This window comes from Emydura macquarii, unplaced genomic scaffold, assembly GCF_026122565.2.
Source record: "Emydura macquarii macquarii isolate MOO-44397 ecotype Brisbane River unplaced genomic scaffold, CSIRO-AGI_Emac_v2 contig_3088, whole genome shotgun sequence".
Lineage (NCBI taxonomy): Eukaryota > Metazoa > Chordata > Testudines > Chelidae > Emydura > Emydura macquarii.
In genome coordinates, this window is record NW_027133225.1 from 52,398 (window position 1) to 69,886 (window position 17,489).

At 49.1% G+C, this 17,489-nt stretch overlaps 1 protein-coding gene and 1 pseudogene across 1 annotated transcript; both read right to left on the reverse strand.

Moving 5' to 3' along the window:
* LOC137141577 (olfactory receptor 13G1-like) overlaps nucleotides 1–280 on the reverse strand; it is a 36,275-nt pseudogene extending 35,995 nt beyond the window's left edge.
* A 10,637-nt stretch (nucleotides 281–10,917) lies between these two features.
* Nucleotides 10,918–11,868, reverse strand: LOC137141575 (olfactory receptor 10A7-like). The gene has a single exon (XM_067530508.1). It carries the CDS (start codon nucleotides 11,866–11,868, stop codon nucleotides 10,918–10,920), a length of 951 nt encoding a protein of 316 aa, XP_067386609.1.
* Between the last annotated feature and the right edge of the window lie 5,621 nt (nucleotides 11,869–17,489).

Sequence of the window (17,489 nt, forward strand, 5' to 3'; positions counted from 1 at the left end):
AGCTGGCAGTGATATTTTCTATCAAGAGATTTATGAACATCTTCGGGACAATGACCAAATTGAAACCGATCTCTAAAGAGGCCAAGTTCCGGAGGAGGAAGTACATGGGGCTATGGAGAGCGTGGTACAAGGATATGACTAGGATAATGAGCAGGCTTCCTGTCAGGATTATGGTATAAACAACAAGGAAGACCAGGAACAATGGAACCTGCAGATTGGGGTGATTGGAAAATCCCACGAGGATGAATTCTGTGACCATAGTATGATTCCGTATACTCATGATGTTTCTTCAGTGTGTTTCATCTGGAAGACATATGCATATGCATATGCATATAATGCATTCTTGGTGGGGAATTTATGTGATCATTTTTATCCATCAACTATCCATTTATTTGGGAATATATATTTTAATCGGTTCTGGATAGATAGATAGATCTGTATCTTTTGTGAGATAGTGAGGGCAGAGGGCAGTAGGAGAGTGCAGGAAGGGAGGTATGTGAGCCCAAGAATGCTCAGGGTTCTGTTCCCTGCAGATTAGCTAGGTGCCATTAGGGGGCAATTAGGGGCAGCTGGGGCCAGTGAAGGATCAGCCAGGAGCCTCATAAAAGCCCTCTGCCCCAAACAGTCAGAGCATAAGCAGGAGGAGTGTGCTGTGCTGTGCTGTGCTGTGCTGTGCTGTGCTGTGCTGTGCTGTGCTGTGCTGTGCTGTGCTGTGCTGTGCTGTGCTGTGCTGTGCATCGGAGGGACGTGGATCGGATTGAAGTGAAGGGGAGTGGTGAAGTGAAGGTGGAGGAACAGAACGGAGTGCAGAGGCCGGTGGACAAACGGAGGTATCCGGCTCAAGGAGCCAGGAGGAGGGGGAAGAGTAGCCCAGGGGAAGACAGTGCAGCTGGGAACACGGTGCCAGCAGCACATAGCTGCCTCTCCTAGGGCCCCTGGACTGGGACCCGGAGGAGCGGGTGGGCCCGGGTCCCTACCCCCCTCCTTAGGGAAGACGGGGGGACTGGACACGTCTGGCCCACTAGAGACAGTACAAGCGTGGGACCCACCAGAGGGGAGCTGACGGCTGCCACACGTGGTGTCAGGAGTGGGATCCTCACGCAGTGGACTTAACTCAGGGCGGTCCTAACCCACCCCACCCCACCCTCCTTCTAAGATGGAGGACGTGGTCAAAGCCCTGGTACAGGCCACAGCCGCCCAGCAAGAAGCTACCCGGGTCCAGGCATCTGCCCAGCAGGAAGCTGTACGGGTACAGCAAGAGACCAACCGCCTGCTGATGAACCAGGCTGCCCAGGACCGCGCCCTACTTCAGGAGGTGGTAGGCCAATTGAAAGTCCTGGTGGGGCAAGGCGGCAGCCAGGGTGGAGTACAGACTATACGGGCCAGCCACTATCTTCAAAAGATGACCCGGGAGGATGATGTAGAAGCCTACCTCCTGGCTTTTGAAAGGACAGCCCAGCGGGAGGCCTGGCCCCGGGATCAATGGGCCAGTATCCTAGCCCCGTTCCTGGGAGGGGAGGCCCAGAAGGCCTATTATGATATGGCGGCAGAAGCTGCTGCAGACTACCTTCAGTTGAAGGCTGAAATCCTGGCCAGGGCCGGAGTGACAGTAGCAGTACGGGCCCAGCGGTTTCACGAATGGAGATACAGGGAAGACCGGGCCCCACGGTCGCAGCTGTTTGACCTGATCCACCTGACCCGGAAGACACCGGAAGTCCAAGAGGGAAAGGAGGGCGGACAAAAGGTTGGGAACCCGAATACTGGCTGGGAACCAGAAAGCAGCCCTGGTCAGCACGCGAACCCGTTCAGGAAGCCAGGAGGCCACTCAAGCTAGTGAGGACCCAGGGACGGTCCCCAGTACTAGCGGGGGCAACCCTGGGGGTGAAGGTGAGGTTGAGCCCCTAGAGGTAGGGCGGTTGGGACCCCTACGGGGAAGATTTGGACAGGATCAGGCCCAGGACCCGCTATACCTGAACGTGAGGGAGGAGGTAGCAGAGGTTGACGGCGTTCCCGTGGAGGGGAAGACCAAGGGCCCAGGACCCTATTACGTCCTGAAGCGTGACCTGCTGTACCGTGTGGCCCCAATACGCGGGGAGGAAGTGGAGCAACTCTTGGTGCCCCGGAAGCACGTGAGGGCCGTTCTGGAGTTGGCCCATAGCCACTTATTCGGAGGACACTTGGGAGCAGATAAGACTCTGGACCGGATCCTAAGGAGGTTTTACTGGCCAGGAATACGGGCAGAGGTTCAGCGCTTCTGCGCCTCCTGCCCAGAGTGTCAGCTGCACAGTCCGCGACCCCACTTGAGGGCTCCCTTAGTGCCCTTGCCAGTTATCGAGGTTCCGTTCGAGAGGATAGCTATGGACCTGGTGGGGCCACTGGAACGGTCGGCGCGGGGCCACCGAAGTGTTCTGGTCATTCTGGATTATGCCACACGATACCCTGAGGCCATTCCGCTAAGAAACCCCACGTCCAAGGCAATCGCGAAGGAACTGCTCCAGGTCTTCGCCAGAGTGGGCATCCCTAAAGAAATCCTGACGGACCAAGGAACTCCCTTCATGTCCAAGCTAATGAAGGACCTATGCACCCTGCTCCGTATCCAGGCCCTGCGGACCTCCATATACCATCCACAAACAGATGGCCTAGTTGAGAGGTTTAATCGAACCCTCAAGAGCATGGTACGAAAGGTGGTGGCACAAGACGGGAAGGATTGGGACACCTTACTACCATACTTGATGTTCGCAATACGGGAGGTCCCCCAGGCGTCCACTGGATTCTCCCCATTCGAGCTATTATACGGCCGCCATCCGCGGGGTATATTAGACATTGCCAAAGAGGATTGGGAGGAACAGCTTAACCCAGGGAAGAATGTAATTGAACATGTAGCACAGATGCGGGAACGGATAGCCCGGGTGACCCCCATAGTGCGGGAACACCTGGAGAAAGCCCAGGAGGCCCAGCGGACCTACTACAACCGACGGGCAAAGGCCCGGAGATTTCATCCCGGAGAGCGGGTGACGGTGCTGGTGCCGACGGCGGAGAGCAAGCTCCTGGCCAGTTGGCAAGGACCATACGAGGTCGTGGAAGCTGTCAGGGAGGTAAATTATAAGGTGAGGCAACCGGACCGCCGAAAGCCGATACAACTCTATCACGTGAACTTGCTGAAGCCCTGGCGAGACCGGGAGGCATATCTGGTTGCCCGAGAAGCGCCCCCCCAGTCGGGCGTTCCACAAGGGGAGGTGGGGATATCCCCCGAGCTAACCCCGGAGCAGCGGATGGAGGTCATCGACATGATCCGACGGAACCAGGATGTGTTCTCTAAGCGGCCTGGACGTACGGCGGCGGTTGAACACCACATCGTCACTACCCCTGGCATGCGGGTGACGATAAAGCCGTACCGGATACCCGAGGCCAAAAGGGAAGAAATTCGAACCGAAGTGAGGAGGATGCTGGAACTTGGAGTTATCGAGGAGTCCCATAGCCAGTGGTCCAGCCCGATTGTCCTGGTCCCAAAGCCCGACGGAACTCTGAGATTTTGCAACGACTTCAGGAAGTTGAACGAGATCTCGAAGTTCGATGCCTACCCAATTCCACGCATCGATGAGCTAGTGGACCAGTTGGGCAAGGCTCGATATCTGACCACCTTGGACTTGACCAAGGGCTATTGGCAGATCCCCCTCGCTGAGGATGCCAAGGAAAAGACTGCCTTCTCCACGCCTGATGGCCTGTTCCAGTATGTCGTCCTCCCCTTTGGTCTCCATGGCGCTCCCGCGACGTTCCAAAGGCTGATGGACAAATTACTGAGACCCCACGCCCAGTATGCTGCGGCCTATCTTGATGACGTGGTCATCCATAGCCCTGACTGGGAGACGCACCTGGGGAGAGTAGAGGCGGTGCTAGACACCCTCCGTCGCGCTGGCCTCACCGCAAACCCTCTCAAGTGCGCAATAGGGCTGGCCGAGGCCAAGTATCTGGGGTATGTGGTAGGAAGAGGGCTGGTCAAACCCCAGTGGGACAAGATAGAGGCCATCCAGGCCTGGCCCCGTCCAGTCCGCAAGAAACAGGTCAGGGCATTCTTAGGAATAGTGGGGTACTATAGGAGATTTATCCCCCACTTTGCCACTAGGGCAGGGCCTCTGACTGACCTGATAAGAGCACGGGGCCCAGATATAGTGAAGTGGACCACGAAGGCTGAGGATGCATTTGCTGATTTGAGGACGGCTCTTTGTAGTCGCCCAGTGCTCATAACCCCAGATTTTGGGAGGGAGTTCATCCTCCAAACTGATGCGTCAGAGACAGAACTAGGGGCTGTCCTCTCCCAGATGATAGCTGAAGAGGAGCACCCAGTCCTATATCTCAGCCGGAAACTCCTCCCCAGAGAGCAGAGGTATGCGGTGGTTGAAAAAGAGTGCCTGGCAGTTAAATGGGCCATGGAAACCCTCCGCTACTATCTACTGGGGAGGAAATTCACCCTGGTGACCGACCATGCCCCGCTCCGGTGGATGCACCTTAACAAAGAGAAGAATGCCAGAGTGACCAGATGGTTCCTCTCCCTACAGCCTTTCCACTTTCAGATACGACATAGGGCCGGCAACCTCCACGGCAACGCTGACGCCCTGTCACGCCAGCACTGCCTCGCGTCCCAGGTAGCCCAACCCCGTGGTGTTGAGCAGGGGGGGAGGATGTGTGAGATAGTGAGGGCAGAGGGCAGTAGGAGAGTGCAGGAAGGGAGGTATGTGAGCCCAAGAATGCTCAGGGTTCTTTTCCCTGCAGATTAGCTAGGTGCCATTAGGGGGCAATTAGGGGCAGCTGGGGCCAGTGAAGGATCAGCCAGGAGCCTCATAAAAGCCCTCCGCCCCAAACAGTCAGAGCACAAGCAGGAGGAGTGTGCTGTGCTGTGCTGTGCTGTGCTGTGCTGTGCTGTGCTGTGCTGTGCTGTGCTGTGCTGTGCTGTGCTGTGCATCGGAGGGACGTGGATCGGATTGAAGTGAAGGGGAGTGGTGAAGTGAAGGTGGAGGAACAGAACGGAGTGCAGAGGCCGGTGGACAAGCGGAGGTATCCGGCTCAAGGAGCCAGGAGGAGGGGGAAGAGTAGCCCAGGGGAAGACAGTGCAGCTGGGAACACGGTGCCAGCAGCACATAGCTGCCTCTCCTAGGGCCCCTGGGCTGGGACCCGGAGGAGCGGGTGAGCCCGGGTCCCTACCCCCCTCCTTAGGGAAGACGGGGGGACTGGACACGTCTGGCCCACTAGAGACAGTACAAGCGTGGGACCCACCAGAGGGGAGCTGACGGCTGCCACACTTTATATTACTATTTGAATCCCTCTCTCTTTGATAATCTTGTTTCTCTATCTAGAACAAAGACAGAGAGAATATATTTGAAGATGGCTATAATAGTGAAATATTTATATCTGGTATCATTTGTATCGATATCATGAATATATATCACTATTTGACTCTCTCTTTCTCAATGGCCAAATAATGACATAGATTAATTTATCTCTATCTCTTTCTGTCCCTCTCCCTCTCTTCACCATGACAAGATCTGTCTCTCTACTCCACCTTCACCATGACAAGTTCTGAGACTCTGTAGATGGCCACTCAAAATTCTTCACATTTTTCTCCATCAAGTAAAGTTTTATCCTTTCACGTATCATATTTTATGCTATTTCACCAGTTCTAATATGTAGGGGTTGGCTGCCTGACAAAATATATGATCAGAACTGTCCACGATCTAACTTTGTCTGCTTGTAATATGCTTGCTTTCAAAGTGCCTCTTGGGGGACAGCCACACAATGCTTCTTGTATTAATATTTTGGGGGTGGGGTATAGGGAAGAACAGTCATTAGCTCTTCCATGCAGAGCCGGCACTAGGCACAAGCAAACTAACCAATTGCCTAGGGCCCCAAGAAGCTCAGGGGGGGCCTCATTCACTCATTAAAAGAACTTGCCAGTTTTAGTAGTGTGTGTGTGTAGGGAGGTGGGGAGCAAAATATTCCTGCTTTGGGCCCCCAACAGACTAGCACTGGTTTTGGTTCTGAGGCAGACGGAATGTGATGGGGATGTTCAGGAAAGGAAACCAGCTGGGAGAAGGGGAAAGGTGGCATGTAATCGGAAGCCTCTCTTCTGGATAAGAACCTTGTGAGGACATTCAATCAAAATGATGTCTGACATAGCGTGTAGCCGTGACCTGCTCCCTTATTTAGGGCTTAATCCTTTAGCTGCTTGGAAGTCTCAGTTCCTACTGATATCAGTTAGACTCTGAGGGCCAAACTACAGTTAATATGTGTTACCAGATTTGCCCATCACCTTGGGATATGCTCATTTATTAGGGTCACCTTCCTGGAAGAGGGTGTGATTCTAGGGGTGTGATTGGGGTTACCTTCTTGGAAGGGGGTGTGATTCTACTAATGTATTGCTTGTGTTACTTGTGTGTTCATATGACAACAAGTTCCCTCCCAATGGAGCTATCATGCAGGACGTAAGGTTTCAGGGCTGGGTTCCTCCAGCACCAGACAAAAATAAACCCCCCACAGGTATACATACACACATTCCAGATTAACTGAGTGCGTCTGAGCGGACCGAGCTATCAGCACGCTCAGCTGATCCCTTATATGTCCCTGAACTCAGCAGGCTGGGTGACACAGCACTTTCAGCGGCAACCCTTATATGCCCCTTTGCAACGCACCAGAATAGAGCACACTTCTTGAGCAGGCTAGGTCCAAACAGTACTTTCAGCCGCCATCCTTATTTGCCCCTGGACTCCATAGGCTAGGCAGAGCAGCACTTCTCAGCTGTCCCCTTCATATGGCCCTTTGCACCATAATTGTTCTATCAGTAACCCCCTTGATGAGCAAACCCCATAGGATTTTTGGGCACTCCAGAGATCTTTGACTTAGGTAAAAGAAGCATTGCTGCAGAGCAAGATAGGGAAGCCACGAACACAAAGGAGGAAATGAAGTTTGGAGAGAGAAAGACTGGGAACCAGCGTGATTATAACAGTTATTTTATTGCCAGGCATATAAAACTTATGATACTAATAGTAATACCATACAAGGAGAGAAAACAATCACATGCTTACAATACTGAACAATTACAGTTGGGGTATTGGAGAAAGCTAGCCCAGGTTTGATTACAAAGTAGAAAGTTATACCTGGACTAAGAGAGAGAGAGATAGTGTTGGGAGAAGGGGAAATGGGGGGGGGGGGGCTCACCACTCCATGCAGCTCAGAGGTTCCTAGGAGACAGGCTGGTCAGCTTAGGATCTGCAGCACTGGAGACAGGCAGAGCCCCCGACACAACCAGTCAGAAAGAGGGGAAGTTCCAGTGGGACTGATGCAGAATTTGGATCCAAGCATCAGACCAGGGGTTTGAACTTCAGTAGGGGGGTTGTAGAGACTAGGTTTGTTTATGGATTAACAATTTCTGGACAAAAGGAGCTGATCCTTCCTGGCTATGGGCAGTTTTCCTTGAGAGAGAACTCACAGTGCAACCAGGCATATTCAGTGTTTTACATATCAATAACTAGAATGGTCTGATAACTGCGGAGCTGGGTGTGTACAGGTGTGAGTTCATTTACATCAAGAGCAGAGATTTCTCAAGATGCAGTGCATCCCTGCTTTGGCAATCCCAGAGTTCAGTACGTGTTCCATCTTTGATGTAGATGAGGCATGGGGAGTTGTATCACCCTTGATGGGAGGGTTTTAGTTGTGTCCACTGCCTTTTCCTATTGAGATGCCTTTGGTTTCTGGTTCAAGCAGGGGCTGTGGAGGGATATTCAGGTGAGCCAGAGAGAATTGGGGTTTGTTCCTTGGTTCCCCAAGAACACAGAGCTGCCAAGTAACAAGTGACCATGGAAGCATGGAGTTTAGAGACCTGAGATTATAAAATCAATATTTCTTGCCACCTCCCAGGAAAGATCCAGCCTTTTGGAAAGAATACAAATATCCACCTATTTCTGAATGCAAAACTATCTAGAAGATTGTTTTTCCCAATCCTCTCATAGCATGATTGGCTCCCTAAGCATGTAATAAGGTATCATTCCAGTTTATCACTAGTGTGAATAATTTTGTGTCACCAAAGCTTTGTTGTCCATGAGGCTCAAATGTTAAATATTTGGGGCTCACAGAAGTGTATTTTGGAAAAAGACGTTTTTGTGTTTGTTTGTCACTTGGTCTGTGGCAAAAATATTGAGGACAGGGATGTAATCGCATTGCTGAACGCTTTGAAGGATAACTGTCTAATCTGAACACTGGCTGTAACAAAGGGACAGACCTCAATCTTATCACACTGTGATTTGACTCTGAATTATTTAAGGAACATTTGTAACTGAAATCACAGGTTTAATAATTATTACTGTCTATTTGCTGCTCTCTGTGATCAGCTGCCATCGAGAGATCATGAGGAAAGAGACATATAACATTGGCCACATTAAGCTTTGCTACCCCAATGCCCAGTATACAGTATAGCCACCCCTCCCCATTGCTGATGGTCCGTTGCTCCGAGTGGCCGTTTGCCCAGGAATATTGTTGCCTGTGCAGCTGGCCCTGTGCAAAAACAAACAGCACACAGCGGAGAAAAATCAAACCCCAAAACACTATTTTGGGCTGTATTAGCAGGAATCTTGTGAGCAAGACACAGTAAGCAATTATTTCTCTCTATACCACACAGAAAGGCCTCAGTTGTGGGTCGTGTGTCCAGTTCTGGGCACATATTTGAGGAAAGAAGTGGATAAATTGGGGAAAATCCAGAGGAGAGCAACACATACGATTAAACCTCTAGGCAGCATGAGCTATGCGGGGAAGTTGAACAATTAGGGGTTATTTAGTCTGCAGAGGAGAAGACTGGAGGGGCTAGGGGACATGGGAAGAGGTTTCAAGCACATAAAAGGTTGTTACAAGGAGGAGGGTGAAAAGCTGTTCTCCTTCACCTCTGAGGCCAGGACAAGCAGCAATGGGTTTAGGTTGCAGGAAGGGCAGTTTAAGTTGGACATTAGGGAAAACTTCCTGAGTGTCAGGGCAGTGAAGCACTGGAATAAATTGCCTAGGGGGACTGTGCAATCTCCGTCACTGGCAGTTGCTAAGAACAGGTTAGAGCAACGCCCATCAGGGATGGTCTAGTCAATAGTTAGTCCTGCCCTGAGTGCAGGGCATGGACTAGCTGACCTGCTAAGGTCTCTGCCAGTCCTCCCTACAATGGCTAGTGTGGACACAGATTGCCGATATGTCGTTTGTTCCCCTTCCTGTGTAGGAATGAACTATACTACCAAAAGCACCTTTACCTCAGTAGAACTGCATCCACAAGGAGGACTCACAATAGCCTCTCACCTCAATTTCCCTCCTTTGTTCCCCCTATAATGGAGGAATTCTCCCCGTCTCAGGGATTTTCCTCTCTCACTCTCCCAAGTTTCACTTCAGCCTCCTGAGTTTGCCTCTCACCCTGGCCACATCTGCCCTTGATTGGAAATTGCCTGATTTCCCCTTAGCGGGGGTTCCTTCTCTAATCGGAGGTGGGAGGGCCACAGGCTCTCCGGCCAAAGGGCATGTGGCCCTGCCACAGGAAGGTATAGGCTAGTACAGTTAAAGGGGATGCAACATCTCTGGGAAGACCAGCCTTGACACGTGTATTCCTCACAGGAGACATGAATTGAGCAGATAATGGGAGGTTTGACAATGAAGATGACAAAGAGAAGATGTAGTTTAGTTCTTTTATTGCACTAGGCTTTTGGTAACAGATACAGAGTTATTGGTTTTTCCTAGAAAATGGTAAAACCTGAGAAGGAGCTGGTGGAAAACATCCCCTGGGGGGCGGAGGGTGAGAATTCTCAGGATACTGGTTGGGCTATAAATGTACAGGCTGGGTTTTCCCGTAAGAGATGATGTTAAGCACCTAAATCCCATGGCCAGTGAATGGGAGTTGGGCATGTAACACTTAAGTGCCATTGTCAGTTACAAGTGGACACAGCGTAGGAGACTTTGTTCCGAACTAGGACTCTGGAGGGTTAGTTTCCAAGCTATTCTCTGCCCTTCGCCCATTGAGAACTCCAGGCAGGCAACTGCAACTCTTTCTGCCTTAGTTTCCCCAGATGTAATACGACCATAAAAATGTGGGCCTAAGGCTGGATTCACAAAGCTACTGCTTTAGGCACCTGAATCCCAGAATACATCCCTCCTTGTATTCACAAACACTCTGCTGTAGGTGCCTTTATCCATGCTCTCTGTAGCCTCCCATCAGACAGCCAAGGGCCCAGGTCAATGCTGGCATTCCCCTGCATGACTCGTCCGCAGGGCCCGAGCTGGCAGGCAGGGTGCCCAGATCCTTTTGAAAAATCTCACTGGGCACCCAAGCATCTTGAGAAACTGGCCCTATGTCATTGTTCAGAATGGGCCAGTAATAGGCCTGCACTGGGCCCTGCAGCACAGGTTAGACGGTTTCCTTCTGATTCCTGTCCCTTTGGAAAGAAGTTGGGGATGAAATACACTACAAGAAAGAAAAATTAATTACACAATTTCCTAACACTGGAGTCCCAGGCTGACATTGCAACAATATATTTATATAATGTAGGCATCATAGATTTATGTGTGTGTGTGTTTTTAAATCGCTCACCCTAAAAGGAACGGATGTTCAGCTTCCCAGCTGAGTCTGTTTTTCCTGCACAGTCTCACTCAGCACAATCCCCCATCATTGGCTGAACTCTGAGCAGCCACTAGTTCAACTCTCCCACCAGCCCAGTCGCACCTATCCGTGGTATCTGATAAAGGCCCTAACAAGAACGGGTCACAGGTTCCAAGAGTCTGTCCATCTCTACTTCCTCCCCTGGCTGTGACTCTAAGAGCATGATACAACCCAGTGACGCTTTGGTGCAGGCCCAAAAAGTAGCTTCAGGCATATCTATTTTATTTTAACTTAAGGCACCTGGTTGGCTACCATTGTCCTAACATGAATTTCCTGCAAGCTTTCCTCAGGGCCCCCTTCACCTCTTTGTTTCTCAGGGTGTAGATAAGGGGATTAACCAGGGGAGTCAGGACCGTGTAGACGACAGAGAGAACTTTCTTGATGTCTCTCAGAGTGTAGTCTGTGGGGAACATGTAGGCAATTATCAGAGTTCCATAATAAATGGACACCACGATGAGGTGGGAGGAGCAGGTGGAAAAGGCCTTTTGCCTCCCGGTGGTGGAAGGGATTCTCAGGATGGTGACAATGATGGAGATGTAGGACATCACAGTCAGTAGGAATGGGACCAGTGATAAAATGAAACAGAGTGTGAAGGCCAATATTTCCATCAGTCGAGGATCATTGCAAGAGAGTTTTATAAGGGGGATAAAATCGCAAAGGAAATGGTCAATACCATTGGGGCCACAGAAAGTTAACTGTGATATCGACAACGCAGATATGCTACTAGCTAGGAAGCCACCTACCCAAGAGCCACCTGCGAGCTGGAGGCAAGATGTGACACTCATACGGGCTGCATAGTGAAGTGGTTTGACTATGGCTAAATACCGATCGTAAGACATCACCGATAGGAGCAGGCATTCTGTAGCCAGCAGAGAACTAAAGAAATAATATTGTGTTATGCACTCACTGACTGAAATGGTTCTGTCCCCAGTCAGGAGACTGGCCAGCAGCCTGGGCAGGATGGTGGAGGTGTAGCAAGTCTCCAAGCAGGACAAGTTCCCCAGGAAGAAGTACATGGGGGTGCGAAGATGCTGATCGGTCACAACTAGCACCATGATGAGGACATTCCCAGCCATGGTTGCAATGTAGATCACTAGAAACAGCAAGAAGAGAAGGATTTGCTGTTTAGGAAGGGTCCCGAATCCCAGTAGAATGAATTCTGTGATGGACGTTTGATTTCCCTGTTCTGTGGCCGCCATGGGGGGTGTCTATTGGAAAGAAATTCATTCTGTGACATAATAAACTACATTCATTCTATAACATGTCAGCATTGTTTTCATTGTCTCTCTCTGCTGGCTACCAGGACAATAGCTTTGTAAGGAAATCTGTCCCAGAGACAAAGAGATGGAATTTCCCCTCCCCTGGTCTCCAAAACTATCTAGGCAGGCTACAGCTTCCACAAAACATTAGTCTCTCTGCAAACATGAGTAGTAACTTGACAGAGGCATCAATGCGTTCAAATACGACATGATGGAGCTCGGGTAAAAGAGTACAACAACACAGAGATGGGTTCAAATCGTCATACCTTTCACATTCTGGTGCATCAAAGTAGACCCAAGTCCTTCACAGATCAGAGTTCCACTGGTGAAATGGGTCAGGATTTTATATTTTAGAGGAAGGTGTAACGAAGAGAGAACCAATCAACTAAGGCTCAGATATGCAATGGTTGGGCAGCCAACTCCAAGTGAATTGTAGTGGACATCGGCCATACAACACTTTTAAAGCCATTTGAAAATTTTTATCAGCCAAACACCTGTGCTTCCTTCGGAAATGTTGCCTTGTCCTGCAGTGCTATACTTGACATATGGACACGCCCTTAATTAAAAATGAATAAAAAGAAAAACAGCAGCTGGAAAGCACCATTTTTCCTAGAAATGTCTCCGTACAAAGTTCAAATTCTATACAGAATTTTTTCTTGCAGTAGAGAATTTTGCTATTTCATATTATGAGAGTGGGGTGGGACCCAAATTTCCATTTGATCGGTAATTCATTATCTGAAATGTTGGTTATCATTCCAATTTCGATGTTTAAAATATATTTATCTATTTTAATTTTAATTCTAGGTTATTTTTATTTTACATTACATTGAATTTGATAGTTACATTTTCTATTTTGTTTTATGCTATTTCATAAAATCATATATAATAACTTTTTTCCTAAAGAAAATGTTGTCAAAATTGATATGTTCCATGGGACATTTTGATCTTGAGCAACAAAACATTTCTCCCTGAAAAATCTGTCAAATTTTTATCAGCCCCATATTTTCTTCCTTTTCTTTGATTAAAAAATATTAATATTCTGTTTCTGGGTGTCTTATTTGCTATCACTCATCCTTACTAGCCACAATATCAGGACCTTATCTTGTACAGAGTTATGCACAGAGATCATTTTACACTCCGTGAATAATTCTGTTCAGGCTGAGCCTTCTCTCAGAAGAAAAGTTAAAAGCCTAAGATAAAATTTCCACTGACTTCTGGGATGGGACCCTCTGGTTTCACAGGCATTTGGACATCTAATGCCTGGAGCCTTTTTGAAACTTAGAGCTCGGCTCAGCAGGATTCGATTTCAATCAATAGACGTTGGTAAACGTAGATATCAGCTGAAACACCAAAACCACCAACAAAAATGGTCAGTAGCAGTGGGCATTAGTGCAGCCTCCCCCCCACTGCCTTTCGCCTGCAGGGATGGTCTCACTGGCTTCGCTACCATGCAGGCAGTAAAAATTAAAATAATTTATAATTGAAAACCCCTCAAAATAAATATTAGTTGTCAAATTGCAGCCCCAATTCAGCAAAGCCTCCTCATAGCCAATGTCTCCTCCCTTCACACTCAGCAACGCAGCAAATATCAGCTCTGCTTCACCCACATCATCTCCCTGACCCTCTCAAAGCTCCTTGTGTGACTTTCAGGCCAGATTTCCAAGGGCTGGTAGGTAATTACAAAGGCGCAAGGATGCCTGAGTAGAGTCAGAGACTAACACTCATCGATTTCAAATCCCAGCAGGTGTGTCAGTGTCTTTAGGAGCTGAAATATCTCCATCCATTTGTCCCTCTGTGTGCCAATGCCCCATCTGTAAAGCAGGGAGAACAGCCTCACACCAGGGTGCTCGGAGGATAGACTCATGCAAGACAGAGAGGTGCCCAGATACCATGGTGATGGAGCCAGATAAGGAGCTAGGATAGCGGTGACCTGGCAGCTGTTGTCTTTTTCCATATTCAGTCATTTTGCTTTGTGCTGGGAGTTTGAGAAAGATCATTGCCCCATTGCCCTTGGATTGCCATGGGATAAGTTTCCTGACACACTGACACTGCAAAAAATCCTCAAGCTGCAGGAGCAGAGAGGAAAAGGCTGATGTACCTCTAAGGTGGGACTGCCAGCAGCCAGAGTCTCTGTTGTCACTTCCTCACTCAGCCATTCAGGGCCTGGGATCCAGGCTACTCCATCCATCCTCTCTCCAACCGGAGTCACGTACAGCCACATTCCCAGTAAATAAAACGAGAAAAGAGAAAAGCTGCCTTGTGTGGTAACGTCACGCATCCCTCATGCCCTCAGTCAAATGGGGAATGTTTTTTCTGGGTTTTTTATATCCTTCTGTGGTAAGGTGCAGTCTCCTGAGACACGTCTGCTGTGTGGAACGTAACAGGCAAGGGAAAGCTGGGATTTACTCGACAGTTTTGTAAATAAATCAGAGTCAAACTTCTAGTCTGAAGGGGAAAGGCCTGGAGAGGGAAGAAGCTTCTAGTCCTGAAACAAATCTCTCTCTTTATTGGACGTACGTCACAGTGTCTGTCAAGAAATAATGCACAAATGCTAGATATTATAGCTGAGATTTTTCAGAGATACCTAAGTGATTTAGACACTGAATTCCCATCCAAATCCCATAGAAGGTTTTGAAAAGCCACAGTTTGAAAATCTTACATTTTCTTCAACCAGAAATACTCCTGCCTCCATGGCAAGCACACATGTCCCAGTACCCCTTCAATAATCTCACTCTTCACTTCAGGTAACATTTTTAAAAAGGCAAATGATTTAGGAGCCGAAGTCCCATTTTCAAAAGGGACCTTGTCACTGAAGCTTAGCAGCCTGAGTCTCACCGAAAGGGATTTAGGCTCCTCTGTCGCTTTCAAAGTTTAAGGTTTTTTTGTTTTTTTTTAATAATGTTACCCTTAGCTTAGTGACCCCTGCTCAGTCATTTCTGAAACAAGGCAGGGCAGGCTGCTTGGAAAGGCCCAGGCCATGGAAGCGTGGAGGTTAGAGACCTGAGATTATAAAAACAACATTTCTTGCCACCTCCCAGGAAAGATCCAGTCTTTTGGGAAGAATACAAATATCCACATATTTCTGAATGCAAAACTAACTAGACAATTGTTTATCCCAGTCCTCTCCTAGCATGACTGGCTCCCATAGCATGTAATAAGGTCTCATTCCAATTGATCACCAGTGTGAATAATTTTGTGTCACCAAACTTTGCTGTTCATGAGGGCCAAACGTTGAATATTTGGGGCTCACAGAAGTGTATTTTGGAAAAGACTTTTTGGGTTTTGTTTGTTACTTGGTCTCTGGCGAAAATATTGCAGACAGGGATGTAATCGCATTGCTGAACGCTTTGAAGGATAACTGTCTAATCTGAACACTGGCTGTAACAAAGGGACAGACCTCAATCTTATCACACTGCAGTTTACATTTTTAACTCCAGGATTATTGACTCTTAATCGCTTAAGGAACTTTTGTAACTGAAATCACAGGTTTAATTATTAATTCGGTGTATTTGTCACTCCCTGTGATCAGCTGCCGTCTAGCGATCACGAGGAAGGATACATGAAACCTGGGCCACATTAAGCTTTGCTACTCCAGTGTCCATGTACTCTGTAGCCACCCCTTCCCCATTACTGACTCTGTGTTGCCCCGAGTGCCCCTTCGCCCTGGATACATTCTTGCCTGTGCAGCTGGCACCATGCAGAAACAAACAGCACATGGTTGGGAAAAACCAAACCTCAAAACATCACTGTGGAGTGAATTAGCAGGAGTGTTGTGAGCAAGACATGGGAAGCAATTCTTTCACTCCACACCCCGATGAAAGGCCTCAGCTAGGATAGTTTGTCCAGTTCCGGACACCACATTTGAGGAAAGAAGTGGATGGATTGGGGAAAGTCCAGAGGAGAGCAACACATATGATGAAAAGTCTAGAAAACATGAGCTATGAGGGGAGATTGAACAATTAGGGGTTATTTAGTCTGGAGAAAAGAAGATTGAGGGGGGACATGGTAAGAGGGTTCAAGCACATAAAAGGTTGTTACAAGAAAGAGGGTGAAATGCTCTTCTCCTTCTCTTCTGAGGACAGGAAAAGTAGCAATGGGTCTAAGCTGCAGCAAGGGAGGTTTGGGTTGGATATTAGGAAGAAATTCCTGACTCTCAGGTCAGTGAAGCACTGGAATAAATTGCCTAGGGAGACGGGGGAATCTCCATGATTATGGTGGTTAAGAACAGGTTAGACAAACCCCTGTGAGGGATGGTCTAGTTATCACTTAGTCCTGCCTTGAGTGCAGGTCATGGACTAGCTGACTTGCTGAGGTCTCTGCCAGGCCTCCCTGCATGCTCTAGGGCGGGTACAGATGACCAATATATCGCTTGTTCCGCTTCCCCCGTGGGAACAAACTAGCCTGCCAGAAGTACCTTTACCTCAGTGGAGTTGCTTGCACTCAGAGAACTCAGGGCAGCCCCTCACCTCAGTTTCCCTCCTATGTTCCCTGTGTAAGGAAGGATTCTGCCATCACAGCATTTTCCCTGGAGGAGCTTCTCTCACTCCCCCAAGTTTCACTTCACCCTACCACGTTTTCCTCTCACCCTGGCTACATCTGCCCTTGACTGAAAGTACCTGATTCCCCACAGCTCCGGTTTTTCTCTAATCAGGCTGGTGTCTCCCAAGGCTGTCCAGCCACAGGCAGAAATAGGCCGGTACAGTTAAAGGGTGCAACACTTCTGTGCACACAAGCCATGACATGTATTCCTCACATGAGATATGAATTGACCACTAATGGGAGGTCTGACAACAAAGACGACAGAAAGAAGTCTTAGTTTAGTTCTTTTATTGTGCTAGGCTTTTAGTAACACACACAGAGTTATGCAGGTCTCTTACAAAAATGGTAAAACATGAGAAGGAACTGGTGGAAAACATCCCCTGGGAGTGGCGAGAATCCTCAGGATACTGGTTTGGCAATAAATGTACAGGCTGGGTTTTCCTGTAAGAAGGGATGTTAGGCACCTAAATCCCACAGCCAGTGAATGGGAGTTGGGCAAGTAACACCCTTAGGTGCCTGTAGGAAGGTGCTGTGGCCTCCCCCAGAGTCTGGACCTAAGGGAGGGCCCCAGCGGCCTGGCTGGACCAAACCAGGTCCAGCAGACAAGTCTGCCCGGCAACAGAAGGACCAGGCAGTGATGGGGCTGGCAGGCCAGTCTGCCCGGCAACCAAAAAGCCGGGCCGTGACAGGACCACCGGTCGGCCCAATCAGCGACAGGGGGATGGAGCCCTTATAGTAAGGGGCAGTATAAGAGACCAGCCCCAGAGCTCAGTCTGGGAGAGATCACACCGGAGGCACATGTGCTGCCCTGCCAGCTGAGGCCTAGGCCACAGCAGAGACTCCAACCATCCCCGGACAAACCCGGCCCTGGAGACTGGGTAGGTCCTTCACCTAGCTGGACCAGGCAACCCAGCCAGAAAGACTGGACCGAGGTACCAGAACCCCGGGCATGGACCGGGTCACCTGAATCCCAGGGACTGGACCGAGCCTCCTGAGCAACCCAGGTGGGAGATACCCCCTGA

Excerpts from the sequence above, each read along its gene's own strand:
- LOC137141575 (XM_067530508.1), bottom strand. The coding sequence starts at position 11,868 with ATGGCGGCCACAGAACAGGGAAATCAAACGTCCATCACAGAATTCATT.